This window comes from Siniperca chuatsi, linkage group LG9 (genome assembly GCF_020085105.1).
Source record: "Siniperca chuatsi isolate FFG_IHB_CAS linkage group LG9, ASM2008510v1, whole genome shotgun sequence".
NCBI classification, from domain to species: Eukaryota; Metazoa; Chordata; class Actinopteri; order Centrarchiformes; family Sinipercidae; genus Siniperca; species Siniperca chuatsi.
The window spans coordinates 26,973,759-26,989,824 of record NC_058050.1 but is presented as its reverse complement, the minus strand read 5'-3'; the positions used below and the strand labels follow the sequence as shown (position 1 = coordinate 26,989,824).

Genomic DNA, 16,066 nt, shown 5'->3' with positions numbered 1-16,066 from the left:
TATGAGACAGTATTCCACATTTTATTTTTGGATATTACCATAGCTATATGTAACTTCTGACAACAGGTATCAACTACAGAATAATACACTGAATATTTCTGTCACTTCCAACTCATGTTTATTTTTTCCTTTTTTTCTTCTTCTTCTGTTGCTTTTTGGTCCAGTAACATTTCTGTGGCTGATTCTCTCTCCTCTGTGTCATTGAATGTCAAACAAATGAAACACATGCACGTCATTCACCTGGATACAGCTGAGTAAGACAACAGTCAAAGAGACCTGACAGTATGAGTAGAATCGTGTCGTTTTTCTCACACGGCTTTATTTTTAGCTGAGACACCCATACAGTATTACTAATTATCATAAGGCTAGATTACTGTACAGCTATGCACCAAAGGGTTCACTCCGCTGTTCTAGATAAAGAGCACCATATTTACAACTATATTTACATTTGGTTTTTAAAAGAAAACTCAGACAACAACCAAAGAGAGAAAAAAAGATTTAAAACATAGCTTTCCTTTTTTTCTTTTCAGTCCAATGTGGCCGTTGTAAGGTTGCACAAGTTTGGAATTTAAAAAATGAAACTAATGAAAATGTTTCTGTACAGATAGCTGCAACACACAGTATAGCTTATTGCCAATGCCCTTAAAGAATTTCCCCATTTCCCCTTTCCTGTCTTTCATTTGTTCATCTCTTGGCCAGCTCCTTTAAAGCTGTAAGTCATGAGCTTTTTCTCCTGCACAGGTGAGTTCCTACTGATTTACCTGGTGCACACACACACTTATTCTAACCAACGAGACGCCGCACAGGCCCCTGTCGACATTTGAAAACAGCAGATCGCTCAAAAAATGTACAAGTTTTAAAAATAAACTTTACTTTTCAACATACTGTATATACATACTTGATACACGAGTCAACACACTGCACCCACATGCGCAGTAAGCTTTGGGTGACATGTGGGTGCAGGTGGGACTACAAGAAGCCAGCAGAGGTCAAATCAGAACAGACTACTCGGATATTGGTAGTGTGTTTGTTTCCACAGAGAGCCAGACACAACGAATGTTCTCTTTCAGCAACTACAGCAACACATTGAAATAGAAATACAAAAATAAGAATACCTCATTTTAAATAAATGGTCAGCAGTAACATTTCCAAACTTGTTGGTGATTAGCATTATCTTGCTACAGTATCAACATTATCACCTGTTTGCTGCCACAGAGGAGTGCACACACTGATAAACCACCAGGTTCTCTCTTGCTGTCCCATTTTTTAAGCTAAAACTGCGTTGCCTCTATAGACACTTGTCCAAATTTAAAGGGGTTTTGACAGATAATATGTTGCAATTGTTGTGAGTGAATGGAGCTGAATTCATTCTTTTTTTAAAAACACTAAAAACAACATAAAACAGATTGTCTGAGTGCAATATGGAGTCCAGACTGGAGTCAAAATTAAAACCTTGACAGAAGTGGTCAAAGGTACCTGCATGGATTCATTGCATGTAATCCACGTTATAATCCAGCTGCTAGCTAACATTCGGAGGGGAGCAGAGGTTAGAGGTGAAGGAAGGAGGGAAGTGTTTGTATGAACATGGAGAGCTACTCTTTCCTCCTCCTGTCCGCTGCCTGCTACAGTACAGCACTGGAACTATTCTAATAGTTCTTCAGAGGCGCTCGCCTTTTGAACTACTCCGCTGCACTACAACCAACGGCCAGGTACGACAGAGCATTAGGGCTACTGTTAGGAGGAAAAAATCTGACATTTCAAGAGCTAAAATGTAATATTTTGAGAATAAAGTTGTAATTAAAAAATATATATAATATTACAAGAATAAAGTCAAGTTTACAAAAAAGTTAAGTTATAATTTTACTAGAAAAAGTCATTAGTGGAATAATTATAATATTACGAGAATAAATTGTAGATTCAGAAGAAAAGAATGTATATTTCTTGTCTGTAATCTGACATTATTAAGACCTTATTCCTGAAATATTATGACTTTTTCCTCACAAAATTATGACTTGGACTTAAAGTAACACAGCTTTATTGAAAAATTACAACTTTATCTCAAAATATTAACATTTTCTGTGAAATTTCAAATATATTCTCGAAGTATTACAATTTTTGAAAAAATAACAAATTTATTCTTAACTTTTGACTTCATGCTCATAGCATTAAAACATTTTTCTCAGTTACCATCAAATCCAACCCACCTCATTTTAATATGTTCTAAAATCAGCATATTGTTATTAAGATTGATTGAAAACAATATTAGTTCCACTAATCTAAAGGGCAGTTAGTTACTGAACACACTGATAAATGTTAAAAAAAACAACCATTAAAAACATGCACCTCAGACATGTGAACAGTACGTAGAGCACAGAACAAATAAAACCAGGGACAGTAAGGTGAAGTGGAGCCATGCAGCGCTGAGAGGTGAAGGCAGGTGTGTTGATGGTGATGTGAGGTCAGCTTTCTGCTACAGCTAAACACAAGACAGACTTGAGTTAAAAGGAGGAGTGGTGTGTTCAAACTAATGACCTGAAGGGATCAACTCTGCAGAGGGACTGAGAGAAAAGATGGAGAGGTGACCATGGGAGGAGAAGGGTGGTTTTCAGCTGGTTGTGGAAGCTGATGGTCCACAGAGGGCGAGAGAGCATCAGATGACCTGGCAGCAGCTGGCCGGAGCTGAGGTACAGAGCAGGCCATCCCTGGAGCCCCCGCCCCGCTGGATGTTGACAGAGATGGTCTTCTCACACAGAGGTAGTTGAAGCACGCCGTTTTTCAAAGTGCTCAGATTGCTGTGAGCGTCCCTGCTGCCCGGCCCCGCCTGCAGGCCGGGGGGGCCGTGCGGCGCTGTTTTGCGGTGGTGGTGCTGCGCGGCGTGGGTGCGAGGCAGGGCGGTGGTGGGGAGGGTGATGGTGTCCAGGCTCCCGGTGGAGCCGATGCACATCCTCCAGGCTGATTTCTCCTGGATTTTCACGCTCCCTCCTGAGAGGCTGCGAGAGTCTATGATGAACTTCCCCCCTCGTCCTGCTCCTCCTCGCCCCCCCCGCCCGCCGCGGTGGTGCTGCAGCTGGGAGCTGAGGCACAGACTCATCAGCTTCAGGCTCTCCACCAGCTCGGTGCCGCGGCTGGCCGTGCGGGACGAGCGGGACAGAGAGCTGAGGGAGGGGTTAATAGTGCTACTGTTATTACAACAACTGGAGGGGCTGTCTTGTCCTTTATTACCTCCTCCGCCACCCCCACCCCCTCCACCACCACCACCCCCTTCTCCATTCCCGCCCCCCAGGAGGACTCCCCCTGTCTGGACCAGAGGTTCCCCCTCCCTCTCCTGGAGGTTTACCTTGCCCTGAGCTGCTGCCGCCCCCGTTGCCCCCTGAGCTGCCAGGCGGCCCCTCGCTGCTGTCCCTTCTGTTCCAGCCATAACCAAAGCCCGAGTCTTTATCCAGTCGCCTCCGGTGGCTCTCTGAGTCGTCATCGCTCGTCTCGGAGCTCGAACACGACGACCCCCTCCCCTGGCTCTTGCGCCGGTGGTAGCGCTTCTGCGTGGACCCCGGGGACGAGGAGGAGCCGGCCGCGGAGCTCAGGTTGGCAGCGTTCCCGGCCATGTTCATCTTGAGACGGCTGAGTTTGGGCGGCAGGCCCTCATCCATGTCGAAGTCGTCATCCGACTCCCCTTCCTCCTCGAAGATCTGGTTGAGCACCGGGGCGCTCTTCCTGGAGGTGAGGCGGTTGGTGATGGAGGGGGGCTTACGGCGCAGGACCACCTGGGTCGGGAGGGGAGACGGGTCCTGCTCTTCCTCCTCCTCCTCATCCTCCTCCACCCTGAAAAAACATGAGACATGATTGATTTGACTTGATTTACCTGATCAGAACAGGATCACAAAGCAACACCACACTGGACTATTTTGATTTCAAATAGGGCTGCAACTAATGATTATTTCCATTATCAGTTGATCTTCCTATTGTTTTCTCAATTAATCAATTTATCGTTTGGTCCATAAAATGTCAGAAAACAGTGAAAAGTAACCATCATAGTTTCTAAGAACCCACGGTGATGTCTTAGAAATGTCTTGTTTTGTCTGAATAACCCAAAGATATTCAGTTTACAATGATATAAAACAGAGAAAAGCGGCAAATCTTTACATTTGAGAAAATGGAAGCAGAGATTCAATTTTTTCATGAAAATGACTATTATAAAAATAGGCAATTCTTTTTTGATGCCTGGTTCCACACCTTGTGTCATGTACTTCTGGATGGGAACATTTCGTGACATCCAACACAAAATAAAAACATTCCACTTCCAAATCCAAATTTGTCAGACCTGAATAAGCAGGTTCGCTGCTTAGCTGCTGCTGAGGTGGATGGTATGGGGGCCCTGATGGTCCCAGAACCAGACCCCGGAGGAGGGCCCGAGCCAGCAGCACAGGCTCCCTGGAATGACATGAAAACAAAAATATAAAAAGACCAGCCACATACATTAGAATAAATTAAAAGAGGATGTTAAGTATACAGTGTGTTCAACAGTGTGCATAAACTCATGCATGAAGGCACTTTAGGCGTCCTAAAATTTGCAAACAAACAGAGCCCAATTCCTTTGATGTTTTTTCCCAGCGGTGGAAAAGTGTGATGAAGATGAGCGTACCTGTGCTGGCGGCCCCGGGGAGTCGGTCACTGTTGTCTCCTCTCGTCGGCCCAGCTCCATCATGCCTTTGGAGCGATGTCCGTTGAGCAGGTTCTCTGTGCTGCGGGCCGGGGACTGGGGGCCTCCAGCATGGGAGATAGAGGATGCTGCCAAGCTGTCCTCTATGTCCTGGTGCATGTCCATTCTGGTGGGCCACGACTGCCTGGAAAGATAAGACAGAGGATTCAACTCTGGGTTTAATTTTCTGAGGTCTTTGATCATTAAAATGCCTCTATTTAGTTAGGCAGGAAACTTTAAACACCAGATTTATAGTCACTTTCTTCCCTCCTCAAGTGACGTGCAAAGTTATCAGCTAGGAAAAACCTTCTCATTGTCTATATTTGTCTGTGTAATAGATTACACAGACAAATATAGACAATTTGCAAGGGAGCAGAGAGGAGAGGGGAGGGAGACTACACACAACTTCAAAGATGTTGCATATAAGTTGTTCCAGTGAAATATGTAAATGTCATACTACATGCTTTCTGACCCAAGTAGGATGAATAAATCAGCCTCCTCTGTAAAAAACGTGCCGTCACTGCACTCTGCTTTGTTAATGGAAATCAGGACTCTTTTTACATAATCAGCCCAACAGAAGTGATTCTGATTACAGGTCACTTACGTCCACGCAGTTCTTTATTCAGTGTTTGTCATCATCTAATAGTGCACCAAGGCCACACTGTGCGTCTGTTTTGATTGTTAGCTAAACCACAGCTCCTCCATTCACTGACCGTGAATGATGCACCAATTAAATACAGTCTGCCCAGACCTGGAAGACAGGGGGAACAGAGTTTGTGAAGCTGAGTAGTCAGCGTCACAAGGGAGAGAGAGTTGTGAATGTCAGCCGGTGTAAAAGCTGAACATCATTATGCTTGAGCTAATGCAGGAGATCATCCTGTGTGCAATAGCTGAAAGCCAGCAGCTGACAGATTTTCTCTTAACAACACTCAAACAACATTTCACAAAGTGTGTCAGCTTATGGGAGGTTCATCACTTGTCACCACTCATTATGAAACCCTATATACAGTATATCCCATTCTGTGACAGTGTACAGTGTGTCTATTTACAGCAGAAGCAAAGTCTTGAATGACGTGCATACCTGACCTCAGATATTACAGTTACTGCACAGTGCAAGGTCATTACTCAATTTTGAAAGCAGTTTAATTCTGCCGAATTTATAAGAGCTATACCAATCCCAAATCCAGTATCCGGGTCTTTCCAGGGGACGTTTGAAGTGTCCAATCAGCTACATGTTTATTAAATGTCTGCTCCATTTAAAAGTTAGTTTGGGAGACTGGGAGAAGCAACTGATATGCGGGTTTAATACTGTACACTGAATGTTTGGTCAGAATCTCAGCCTTGATGACTTATTCTTTGTTTAGATTGGAGCCCTAATGATATTGAACACCTGAGACCAAAAACTATATCACTATTTGAGAGTTTAAAAATCTGATATCGATCAACACTAATAAATACATAACATAAACCAATCCTTTCAAGTTGATTATTAAAGAATGTGTGACCACTATATGTACCGAGCAGGACATTTTACAGTTGAAACGTTTGTTTTTAGTTCTAGTGGACAAATGTAATGGAAGCTGTTTCTAAATGATCTCAAACATATCTTTGGCACATTTGTTCTGCAATTTCCCATTACTTATATACACCGACACTGATATATTGTATCTGCATTAAGTTACACATACAATATATTGGCGCAGATTTATTGGGCTATTGAACCTAATATATGTTGAATACCATCTCTTTTCTGTATTGGGTCCATGTAATAGATGAAAACAAACGATTGGCAGACAAAACAAGCTTGGCAGACTCTTTCCTGGAAGGTTTGTGTTGACAGGAATGAGCTGGAACAAACAGTAAGACTGAGCGATCCCCTCACAGCACCCTTAAGAGTCAGAAAACAATTAATCACATGAGAGACACTGCTGTTAGCTCAACAGTCTTGAATGCACTCTCACTGACTCGAGCTAAAATTTGCACGGAAAGCACGTCTTATGCACACACACACACAGACAAACATCAGACTACATCCACATTAAGACGGATAAATCTAAAAGGACTTGCAGGCTAAATGTCTATGATGCTAACTTTGTGTGGACTGAAGGCTAAAATAGAAAGGAAAAGAGACATGTTAAAATTCAGCCTGCTTATCTTGGACATGGCCTCTCACACACACACACACACACACACACACACACACACACACAGTTGCATTGTATCAGATAAGGGCCTTAACCACAGTAAGAGACACAACTTTGTTTAAGCATTGTTTAAATAACGATCGATAATCTGGTTTTGAGGATGTGTGCGTGTTAGTGCGCATATGACTGTGTGTGTGTGTGTGTGTGTGTGTGTGTGTGTGTGTGTGTGTGTGAAGTAGGCCTGGCAGTGGAACAGCCCCTGGTATGTGGGTCAGTCTGAGCCAATAAGCAGAAGTCTCGCTTAAACACATTAGTCAGTATCTTCTGGACAGGGATCGCAGCACAGGAGGCTAAAGATTCATTTCACCAGAGCTCAGTGACACCAGGCTGCAAGGCTACCGCTCCACTACTGAGGGAGCAGAGAGGAACGGCGTTTAGAGAAGCACCATCAAGTAAAGCATGAGGTGGCCATAATCATACCCCCCCAGTTATTTAGACATCAGGAAGGGACAGACATTCTCATTTCACAGAATGATGCAGGTACCTATAGAGGCCTACAGACACCAACTCAACTTTGTCACTTACAGTGTTTGTGCAGGTCACTGTTGCTATGTACAGTACATACCGTCTGTCTGTAGGCAGCACTGGAAAATGTGATGACTCGTGTTTTGTCTTGTATCTGAGATGAGCGACACCTGTGTTGCCATCACTAAGTACTCTTTATTAAACCGGTTAACCCAACTTAACCCTCAAGCCCTTCTTTTCATTAATGATTACAAGAATAGAGCAGTAAAAAATAAACCTTGGATGTAAAAAATTGTTGCCTTCATGCTTTAAATTGGCTTTATTTAAGGATTTCTTAAAGGACCCTCTGCTCTGTGAAGCAGGAAGAGGAATGTGAAGGGAGATGTGCCAGTGTTTCACAACCACAGCTGTCCTGCTCAAGCCTCCTCACTCCTCTCTTCCTTATTTGTTCCACTCCTCTGTCGCTCTTCCTTATATAACTATACACCACCCAGCTCTCCTCTTCCTTTTAAGAGGAACAATGTTGGCAAGGAAGCAAAAAGGAAATACTCAAACAGCTAAAGGGATAAACTAGGATATCTTTTCTTAGTTTTTACCATGATGATGACTGACTGGAGTCAACAGTGAATGGGAAGAATGTGAAACATTACAGTGAGTTAGAATAATGATGGAAAATCTGAGGCCCAGATTTTAAATATTGCGAAGAATTTGTTGATAGTTCAAACTATTTCCTCTCCCGTTTCCTCTGCTCCATCTCCCCCTGAGCCCAGCAGGTGGAGGCCCAGTGAACACAGACATGGAAATGAAACCTTTGGAGATGTAACCCAGTCTTAAGTAACTATGGCTGGGCTCTGCTAAGTGGAGCCAGACAGCCTGCAGTGTGAGGCGGTGGAGCGAGATAGGTCAATTACCCTCTTCTCGGCTCATACTATGACTCAGATAGTCATTATGATGATGAGCAGTGATATTTCTTACTCGCACTCTTCACTAGTTCGCTATTTTAAAAAAACTGGAATTCTGCACAGGCCACAGCATGGGAGAGGTTGCTCTTTTAGTATAAGCTGTAATGGTAATGCTTTCATGCTTGCTGAGTCGATACATCTTGTTATTGCTCTGACAGTGTTTTTGCAGGATTGTATTGTTCTTTACCTAAAGTGTGCCTTGATGTTGCTGGGGCTGGAGGAGCGGGTCTGGACCTCCTTCTCCTGCTTCTCCCTCAGGATCCTCTCTGCTAGCAGGTAGTATGTGGCTGTGATCTGGTTGTATTTGTTGGTCTCCAGGGCTCTGAAACAACACAGTCAAAATAGGAACATATACAAATGGAGAGCATATTGTATAGTAAACGAGAGATGGGATAAAGGGATAAACAGAGTTAAGGACGATAACAAATAAGGGTTACTCTGTGGCAACAGCAGAGTGCTGGATGTCTACATTAGAGACCATCCAAAATAATATAACTCAATTATATGACATTCTGTGTTTCCCAGGGCATCAGTTAACATCAACAGTCACAATAATTCATATCTCCAACACCACGGCACAAGATAAATGTGGCTGTGAGTGGTTGAATTTGCAAATTTCTACATCTGTCTAGGGTTCCAACTAACGATTATTTTCATTATCGATTAATCAGCCGATTATTTTCTCCATTAAATCGTATTGTCTATAAGATAGTAGTAAAGAAAATAGTGAAAAATGCCTGTTGTAATTTCCCACAGCCTGAGGTGATGTCTTGTTTTGTCCAACTAACAGACCAAAACTCAAAGATATTTAGTTTACTATCATGTATGGCAAAGAAAAGCAGCAAATCCTCACATCTGAGAAGCTGGAACCAACAAATGTTTGGCATTTTTGCTTAGAAAATGACTATAACGATAATTGGATTATCAAAAAAGTTGCAGATTAAGTTTCTGTCAATCGACTAATCAATTCATTGACTTGTTTTTACATCTGTCAAAAACAACTAACACAAAACCAATGTGAAAATACAAAAGGATTGGAAGTCAATTATCTCAGCAACATCAACACAAGAAATTTCCACAGGATAAAAGCAGACCGCACAACACTGATGCACAGGGTTAACATGTATTTATCCTGGGGGGAAATTTAGTTTAAGTACACGATCATTTTCAGTCTCAACTTGCAGCTGATCAGACTCAGAAGGAGGAAGAGAGTGGAGACCCCACAGCGATCCAAACACCACAACACAACAGAGAAGGGCATGTTCCAGCAGCAGCACTGGCAAGCTGGAAGCACAAGTGGTGGACAAGTGCTGTGGTTGCGGTTCCACCAAAGAAAATAACACAACACAACACTGTCGTGTCACCAAGTCAAAAGTCAGGTCTGTCTAGCAGGTTGCAATGCCAGATGACACTGCACACAGCTGGCAAGGAATAGCTAAGAGAAACAAATATTTTAAGCAGCAAACATCTCACTAATGGCATTATTATGGATGTGTGATACTGTAAAACCAATATTCCTTACTAGGGTTGCAATGGTATCAGATTTTCACGGTACGATAACCGCCTCAGAAAATATCACGGTATTACACAATTATTATTATCAGCTACAATGATCCTTAAAGGAATGAAAAGGTTTTTTTGGTTGAACAAACACTATTATAATTTCACAAAATATTATGTCCTGACAGACATGAAACTGATGTACACTTGACATTTTTACAACACTAATGTGGTAGAATTCAATACTGTAGATAAGCAAATGTACATGGTATGATAACCATCAATTTTCATGCTGCAACCCCATTCCTGACACAAAGTGTTCTTGAAGAACAGATTACATAAAGATCATCAAAAACAACTTTCTCCTTCACAAAATGTTCGTTTTTTTCCTAATAAATAACCCCAATAATTACATGGACATTATACTACAGCTATACGTTTGCCCATGTCATCAAGCGATTTTAAAGTCTACTATCCCAATGCAACATTACATGATCATTGTGAAGCATGACCTGCTGACCTCTGTGACCTAGATGTAACATGTGAAGTCTGTATAGAGAAACACTCTCTCAGACTCCCTGAGCAGCCAGTAGGATTAGAGATTAATCGCTGCATATTAATAAAACTAATCTAATCCTGAAGACTGCTGCCAACAGCTGTATACACAGGAAGAGTGAGAGCACTTATGCACTGTGTAGGTGTGTTTGTACTCTCACTTTGAGCTTCAATGTGCTTGTTTGTTCATGGAAAAACTGTTCTTAGTTGTAGCCCAAAGCACAGGTAATCTCCATACTGTTATGTAAATAACCCAAGGAATTTAGGTTTAGTATTGTAGATCTTTTAGAGGAGTCATTTGTTGTATTCTCATAAATCATTAAATATAGTTCTCTTGATTCATACATGTGGTGACCAGTTCACTACATCTCTACATATAGAGAGAGTGAAGTTAGTGGACTAACAATGGAAGCTGGGAATACTGTAAATTCTCAAATATTTATGTTCAACTATCTCTTGTCCCTCCCAGCAGCTCAGACTGGGATTAAAACATCAGAAGGGGAAGATAGCTGCAACTAAATTGTATTTTCCTCAGAAATGTCTATTAATAACTGTGGTGACACTGCTTCATTCATTTGTACCACACAGTCTGTGATAGCTAGGCATGGTCTCTGCTGTGTGACACTTCATCTTATGAAGGAGCTGCTGTATCAGACAGGAGTAGAGAATGTAGGTTAAAGCACAACTGTAGTAACACAGTTACACACACTCTGACACAGCAGATCCATCAAAGACTGATGCTCAGTGGGGAAGTCTGGCTCATAAAAACCGTAAGCTACAGATGTACAGCTTCTCTCTCTCTCTACAGTTATCTCATGAGCTTTTACACACTGGATAGCAGTATCTATAGAAGAGGCACACGTGTATGCTCGCCTGTCAGCATACAAACACACACATAAACACTCCTCATTAGTGTGTACACAGAAATATGATGGTGAATTTGTAGTAGTGTTGTAGCTCTGAAAGGAAGAGAGGAAAGACAAAGGCAAATATGCAAATGGAGAATGTCAATACTGGAAGTGGTGTGTGTTTCTCTCCGCAGGGCTTCAGGGTGCGACCATTTTCGCACATGCGACCAAAAATCTGTTATGTGAGACTAAACACTTTCATTGGTCGCACCTGGAATTTAGCAGATCTGATAAAAAAATTAAAAAACAACGGCATCCGCGATCGTTTAACGAGTGGACAATGTCCCCTCGCGGTCTACTGACAATCGCACATGCTCTGCAGAGAAACACAGAGACAGTCTCCTGTTTAACGTAGGTCTACTTATGCCGTTGTTTTGTTAAAGCTTGTAAGTGCACCTGTTGATGCCGATATCATTTAGTACCACGTTGGTTTAGATCGTTTCCTCCTCCACACGCGGCTCACCTGCTGTTGTGAAAACGGAATCGCGGGTGAAAAAAATCCAAAACACGAGTTGTGTTTTTTGGGCGATTTTGTAAAACATACTGCTGACTAAGAAAGTTAACAGAGCAGAAACAGAAAGAGGCGGGGCAAGCCGGTGTGTGTGCAGGAGTCCAGAGGTGTAGGTGCGTGCGTGTGTAGAGCATTGACTGTGCAGCAGGTAAAATAAGTATTGAACACGTCACCATTTTTCTCAGTAAATATATTTCTAAAGGTGCTATTGAAATGAAATTTTCACCAGATGTTGGTAAGAACCCATGCAATCCACACATGCGAAGAAATCTAACCATAGATGTCCATAAATTAAGTTATGTGTTATAATGTTAAATGACACAGGGAAAAAGTATAGAACACATGAAGAAAGGGAGATGCAAAAAGGCACAGAAAGCCAAGACAATCAGTAATTAGACAGCAGTCCTGCCCCTTGTCAGTGCAAATTAATATCAGCTGGTTCAGTCCCAACTGATGGCCTATAAAAAGGTGTCTCATTACCAAGGTGTCACAGAAGAAACATCTCATGATGGCTAAAAGCAAAGAGCTCACTCAAGACCTTTGCAATCTTATTGTTGCAAAACATACTGCTGGCATTGGTTACAGAAGGATTTCAAAACTTCTCAATGTTCCAGTGAGCACTGTTGGGGCCATAATCCGGAAGTGGAAAGAACATCATTTCACCGTAAACCGGCCACGACCAGGTGCTCCTCGCAAGATTTCTGACAGAGGAGTGAAGAAGATCAGAAGAGTTGTTCAAGAGCCAAGGACCACTTGTGGACCGCTTCAGAAGGACCTGGAATTAGCAGGTACAATTGTTTCAAAGAAAACGATAAGTAATGCACTCAACCCCCATGGCCTGTATGCATGCTCACCACGCAAGACTCCGTTACTGAAGAAAAAGCATGATGAAGCTCATTTAAAGCTTGCTGCACAGCATTTGGACAAGCCTGTGACATACTGGGAGAATATAGTCTGGTCAGAGGAGACCAAAATTGAACTCTTTGGATGCCATAATACACACCATGTTTGGAGGAGAAATGGCACTGCACATCACCCCCAAAACACCACACCAACAGTGAAGTTTGGAGGTGGAAACATGGTGTGGGGCTGTTTTTCAGGAAGGATGAATGGAAAAATGTACAGAGACATTCTTGATAAAGATCTGCTGCCATCTACCAGGATGATGAAGATGAAACGAGGGTGGACAATTCAGCAAGACAATGATCCCAAACACACAGCCGAGGAAACTCTGTTGGTTTCAGAGAAAGAAAATAAAGCTGCTAGAATGGCCCAGCCAATCACCTGACTTGAATCCAATTGAAAATCTATGGAAAGAACTAAAGATCAGAGTTCATAGAAGAGATTTGATAACTGTTTGTGTGGAAGAATGGGCCAAAATCACACTTCAGCAATGCATGCAACTCGTTTCTCCATACAGGAGGCGTCTTGAAGCCATTACCAACAAAGGCTTTTGTACGAAGTATTAAATGAATTTCAGTAAGCGCGTTCAATACTTTTTCCCTGTGTCATTTAACATTATTATACATAACTTAATTTATGAACATCTATGGTTAGATTTCTTTGCACGTGTGGATTGCATGGGTTCTTACCAACATCTGGTGAAAATTTCCTGTCAATAGCACCTTTAGAAATATATTTACTGAGAAAAATGGTGACGTGTTCAATACTTATTCTTTATAAAGATTTATATACAGTCTATGGTGTAGAGAAAAGAAAAATAGAACTGAAGGGAAAAGCAAAGTGAGCAGAATAAAGTAGTTTGTGAGTAAACACTAAAAGAAGGGAGAATTAAGTAGAATTAAAATGGTGAAATAAGAAATAACTTAATAGAAATAGGATCATGTATTAAAGTATTCTTTCAAATATTAGCCTATATAACATTTGTTTTGTGAGTAGCATAAAGGGAAATACAACTCAAATCTCGTTATACAACACTCTGTTGTAAAATGATAAATAAATCTACCTTGTATATATTATCCCCCCCAAAAAGGTAAGGCTTAAAATGTATTATTGGGTGCACCTAAATTATGTACTGGTGCACCTAAATGAGAAAGTTAGGCGTACCAGTGCCACCCATGTAAAAAGTTAGTCTGGAGCCCTGCTCCATTGCAACACAGGTAGCCCCATATAAAGAAAATAAAGGTGAACTGCGAAACAAAGTTGACAGGAACAAGTGTGAACTTGAAATCATGACTCCCAGGTTTCTCTTACAGCTGCAGGGTAAAGAGCATACGTTGCTTTAACTTAAGTTTAACGTCTGTCAGCGCGCTTCAGGCATTGTGTGTCTTGTGTTACATGGCTCCTCACACGTCAGTTTAGTGAAGTGAAACGGAAACAGGTCGACTCACATTTTATAGAGGCACAGAATGGAACAGCGGGACTGCTATCAAAGTAATTGCATGTGGCAGTATGCAGGCTGTGGCTCTGGTTTTCACTGATTGTGTGTGGGTGAACATTCTTTACAGCTGAATTACCAGATAATCTGTTGGTACGAAGATTTCAAAGTATTTGTGTTTGTGCAGGAGATGGAATCTTTGTATTTGTGTTGATTAGCAAAGATGATGCTGGTGTTTATACACTGATGAGTGTTGTCTTTAGAATAGTTTTTTCAATAGATATCAGTTTAGATAAAAGTTATGAATTTAGAACGGATTTGTCTTTTAGAGCCCATGTTTACCTACTTGTAAATTGTTAAGTAAAAAAGTCAAGCAAAAAACAATGTTTTACTTGTTTTCTTGTGCCTCGCGTTAAGAGGCTGCCTCCTTTCAAGTCTGCATTTTATAAATGAAGAGGTCACACTGATCTGACAAGGCTGCCGATTTCAAAGACTGCCACCAAGAAAAAATTTGGAGGACACAACCAGAACTTCTTTTACCGCGCTCGTATCTCAAAATCCATTGTGTGTTGGTAACTTTGTGTTAACTACTGGCTAATATGTCATACAAACTGGACCAATGAAAACCCACAAAACTGCAAGGTGTAAATAAGGCCTTGTGCAGACCGGTATTAGCACTGCGTGAAAAAACACACAGTACAGCAAGGGTACCAACGTCAAGAAATCCAGTAAAAAAACAAAAACAAAACAGTTGACCCAAGCTTAACTTTTGCCACCAAGTTGGCCTATCAAATACATAATAATCACAATCCTAGTAAATTACTTTGTAGCATGAACAGCATATTTCTACTCAATACGTTGTAAACGCTGAGGTTAAACATAGAATGACTGTGATAATTGAAGCTTGTAAAGTCATGTCCAATAAACCACTGTATGTTTTGGCCTTGAAACTCACAACAGGTTTTCATTAGCAGCCTGGATATGTTGTGAGTCACGAGATGCTGGCTGTTTTTATACCTAATAATTTACCACCAACCTGGCATTAATCTGTTTGCCTAAGCACTTATTATATTACGAGAACTTCAAAATGTTAGAATGTTAAGCAGTGCAAAAAACACAATGGTTTCAAAAACAGAACTAGAAAAAATTGGAAAACAATGAGGATTGCCTGAACACCATTCACTTTGTTTTTGTAAGTATAGGGGCAAGAAAGTATGATGATGCTAAAATAGATCCTGTATCAATTGTGGTGGATGTGAAGGTTCAGCCTATCAGCTTTCATTCATCTAAAAGCTACACCTTACATAATTCAGGCATAGCTTTAAAGCATGTACACACCAAAACATATACCACTGCCTGCTCCTCTCTTTAGTTCGTATTGAAAGTAGTTTGCAGGTGCAAGTGCAGAATCTCCATGACCGGTTTTGACTGACAGAAAACAGCTTGCAGTTCTGTTTGGGTACTATACATTTTACTATACATGGCATTTTAAGGCAAATGAACAAGGAAAGGCAGGGTATAACTCCAAGCCTATATGCAACTAATGTTACAGAGCATTGCCAGCCTAACTACTACTAACATTACATTCTAGTGCCTAAGAATTAAAGCATGTCTTTGAGCACCATATTCCAGTTTGTACACCAGAGAGAGAAAGGCAAACATAGCACAGCTTACTCGACTATGGCCTCCCGGTCTGCGATGTCTCCTAGCACCATACGCTGGATGATGCTGTTGTGTTCCTCCTCTGACAGGTTCTTGTGGGAGACCAGGGGAGTGTTGTACTTGGTGGCTGGGGACGGGTCGACCCCCTGCAGCCAGGCATGGCTCTCAATCTCCTCCAGGGAAGCCCGTCTCTTAGGATCCCTCTGAAGCATACGGTCTATCAGACTGAAGCCACGAGGAGAAGAGAGGGGAGGGAGAGGGGAAG

The 16,066-nt window shown here is 41.8% G+C and overlaps 1 protein-coding gene across 1 annotated transcript in view; it reads right to left on the bottom strand.

Annotated features, from left to right (window-relative positions):
* The window catches only part of snrka (SNF related kinase a), a 55,499-nt gene continuing 39,433 nt past the window's right edge, over nt 1-16,066 (bottom strand). Inside the window, 6 exon segments of the mRNA XM_044207978.1 lie at nt 1-3,280; nt 3,282-3,819; nt 4,319-4,428; nt 4,640-4,841; nt 8,515-8,649; nt 15,814-16,026. Of these exon segments, the coding sequence (XP_044063913.1) occupies nt 2,651-3,280; nt 3,282-3,819; nt 4,319-4,428; nt 4,640-4,841; nt 8,515-8,649; nt 15,814-16,026 (1,828 nt within the window). The 3' untranslated portion in view covers nt 1-2,650.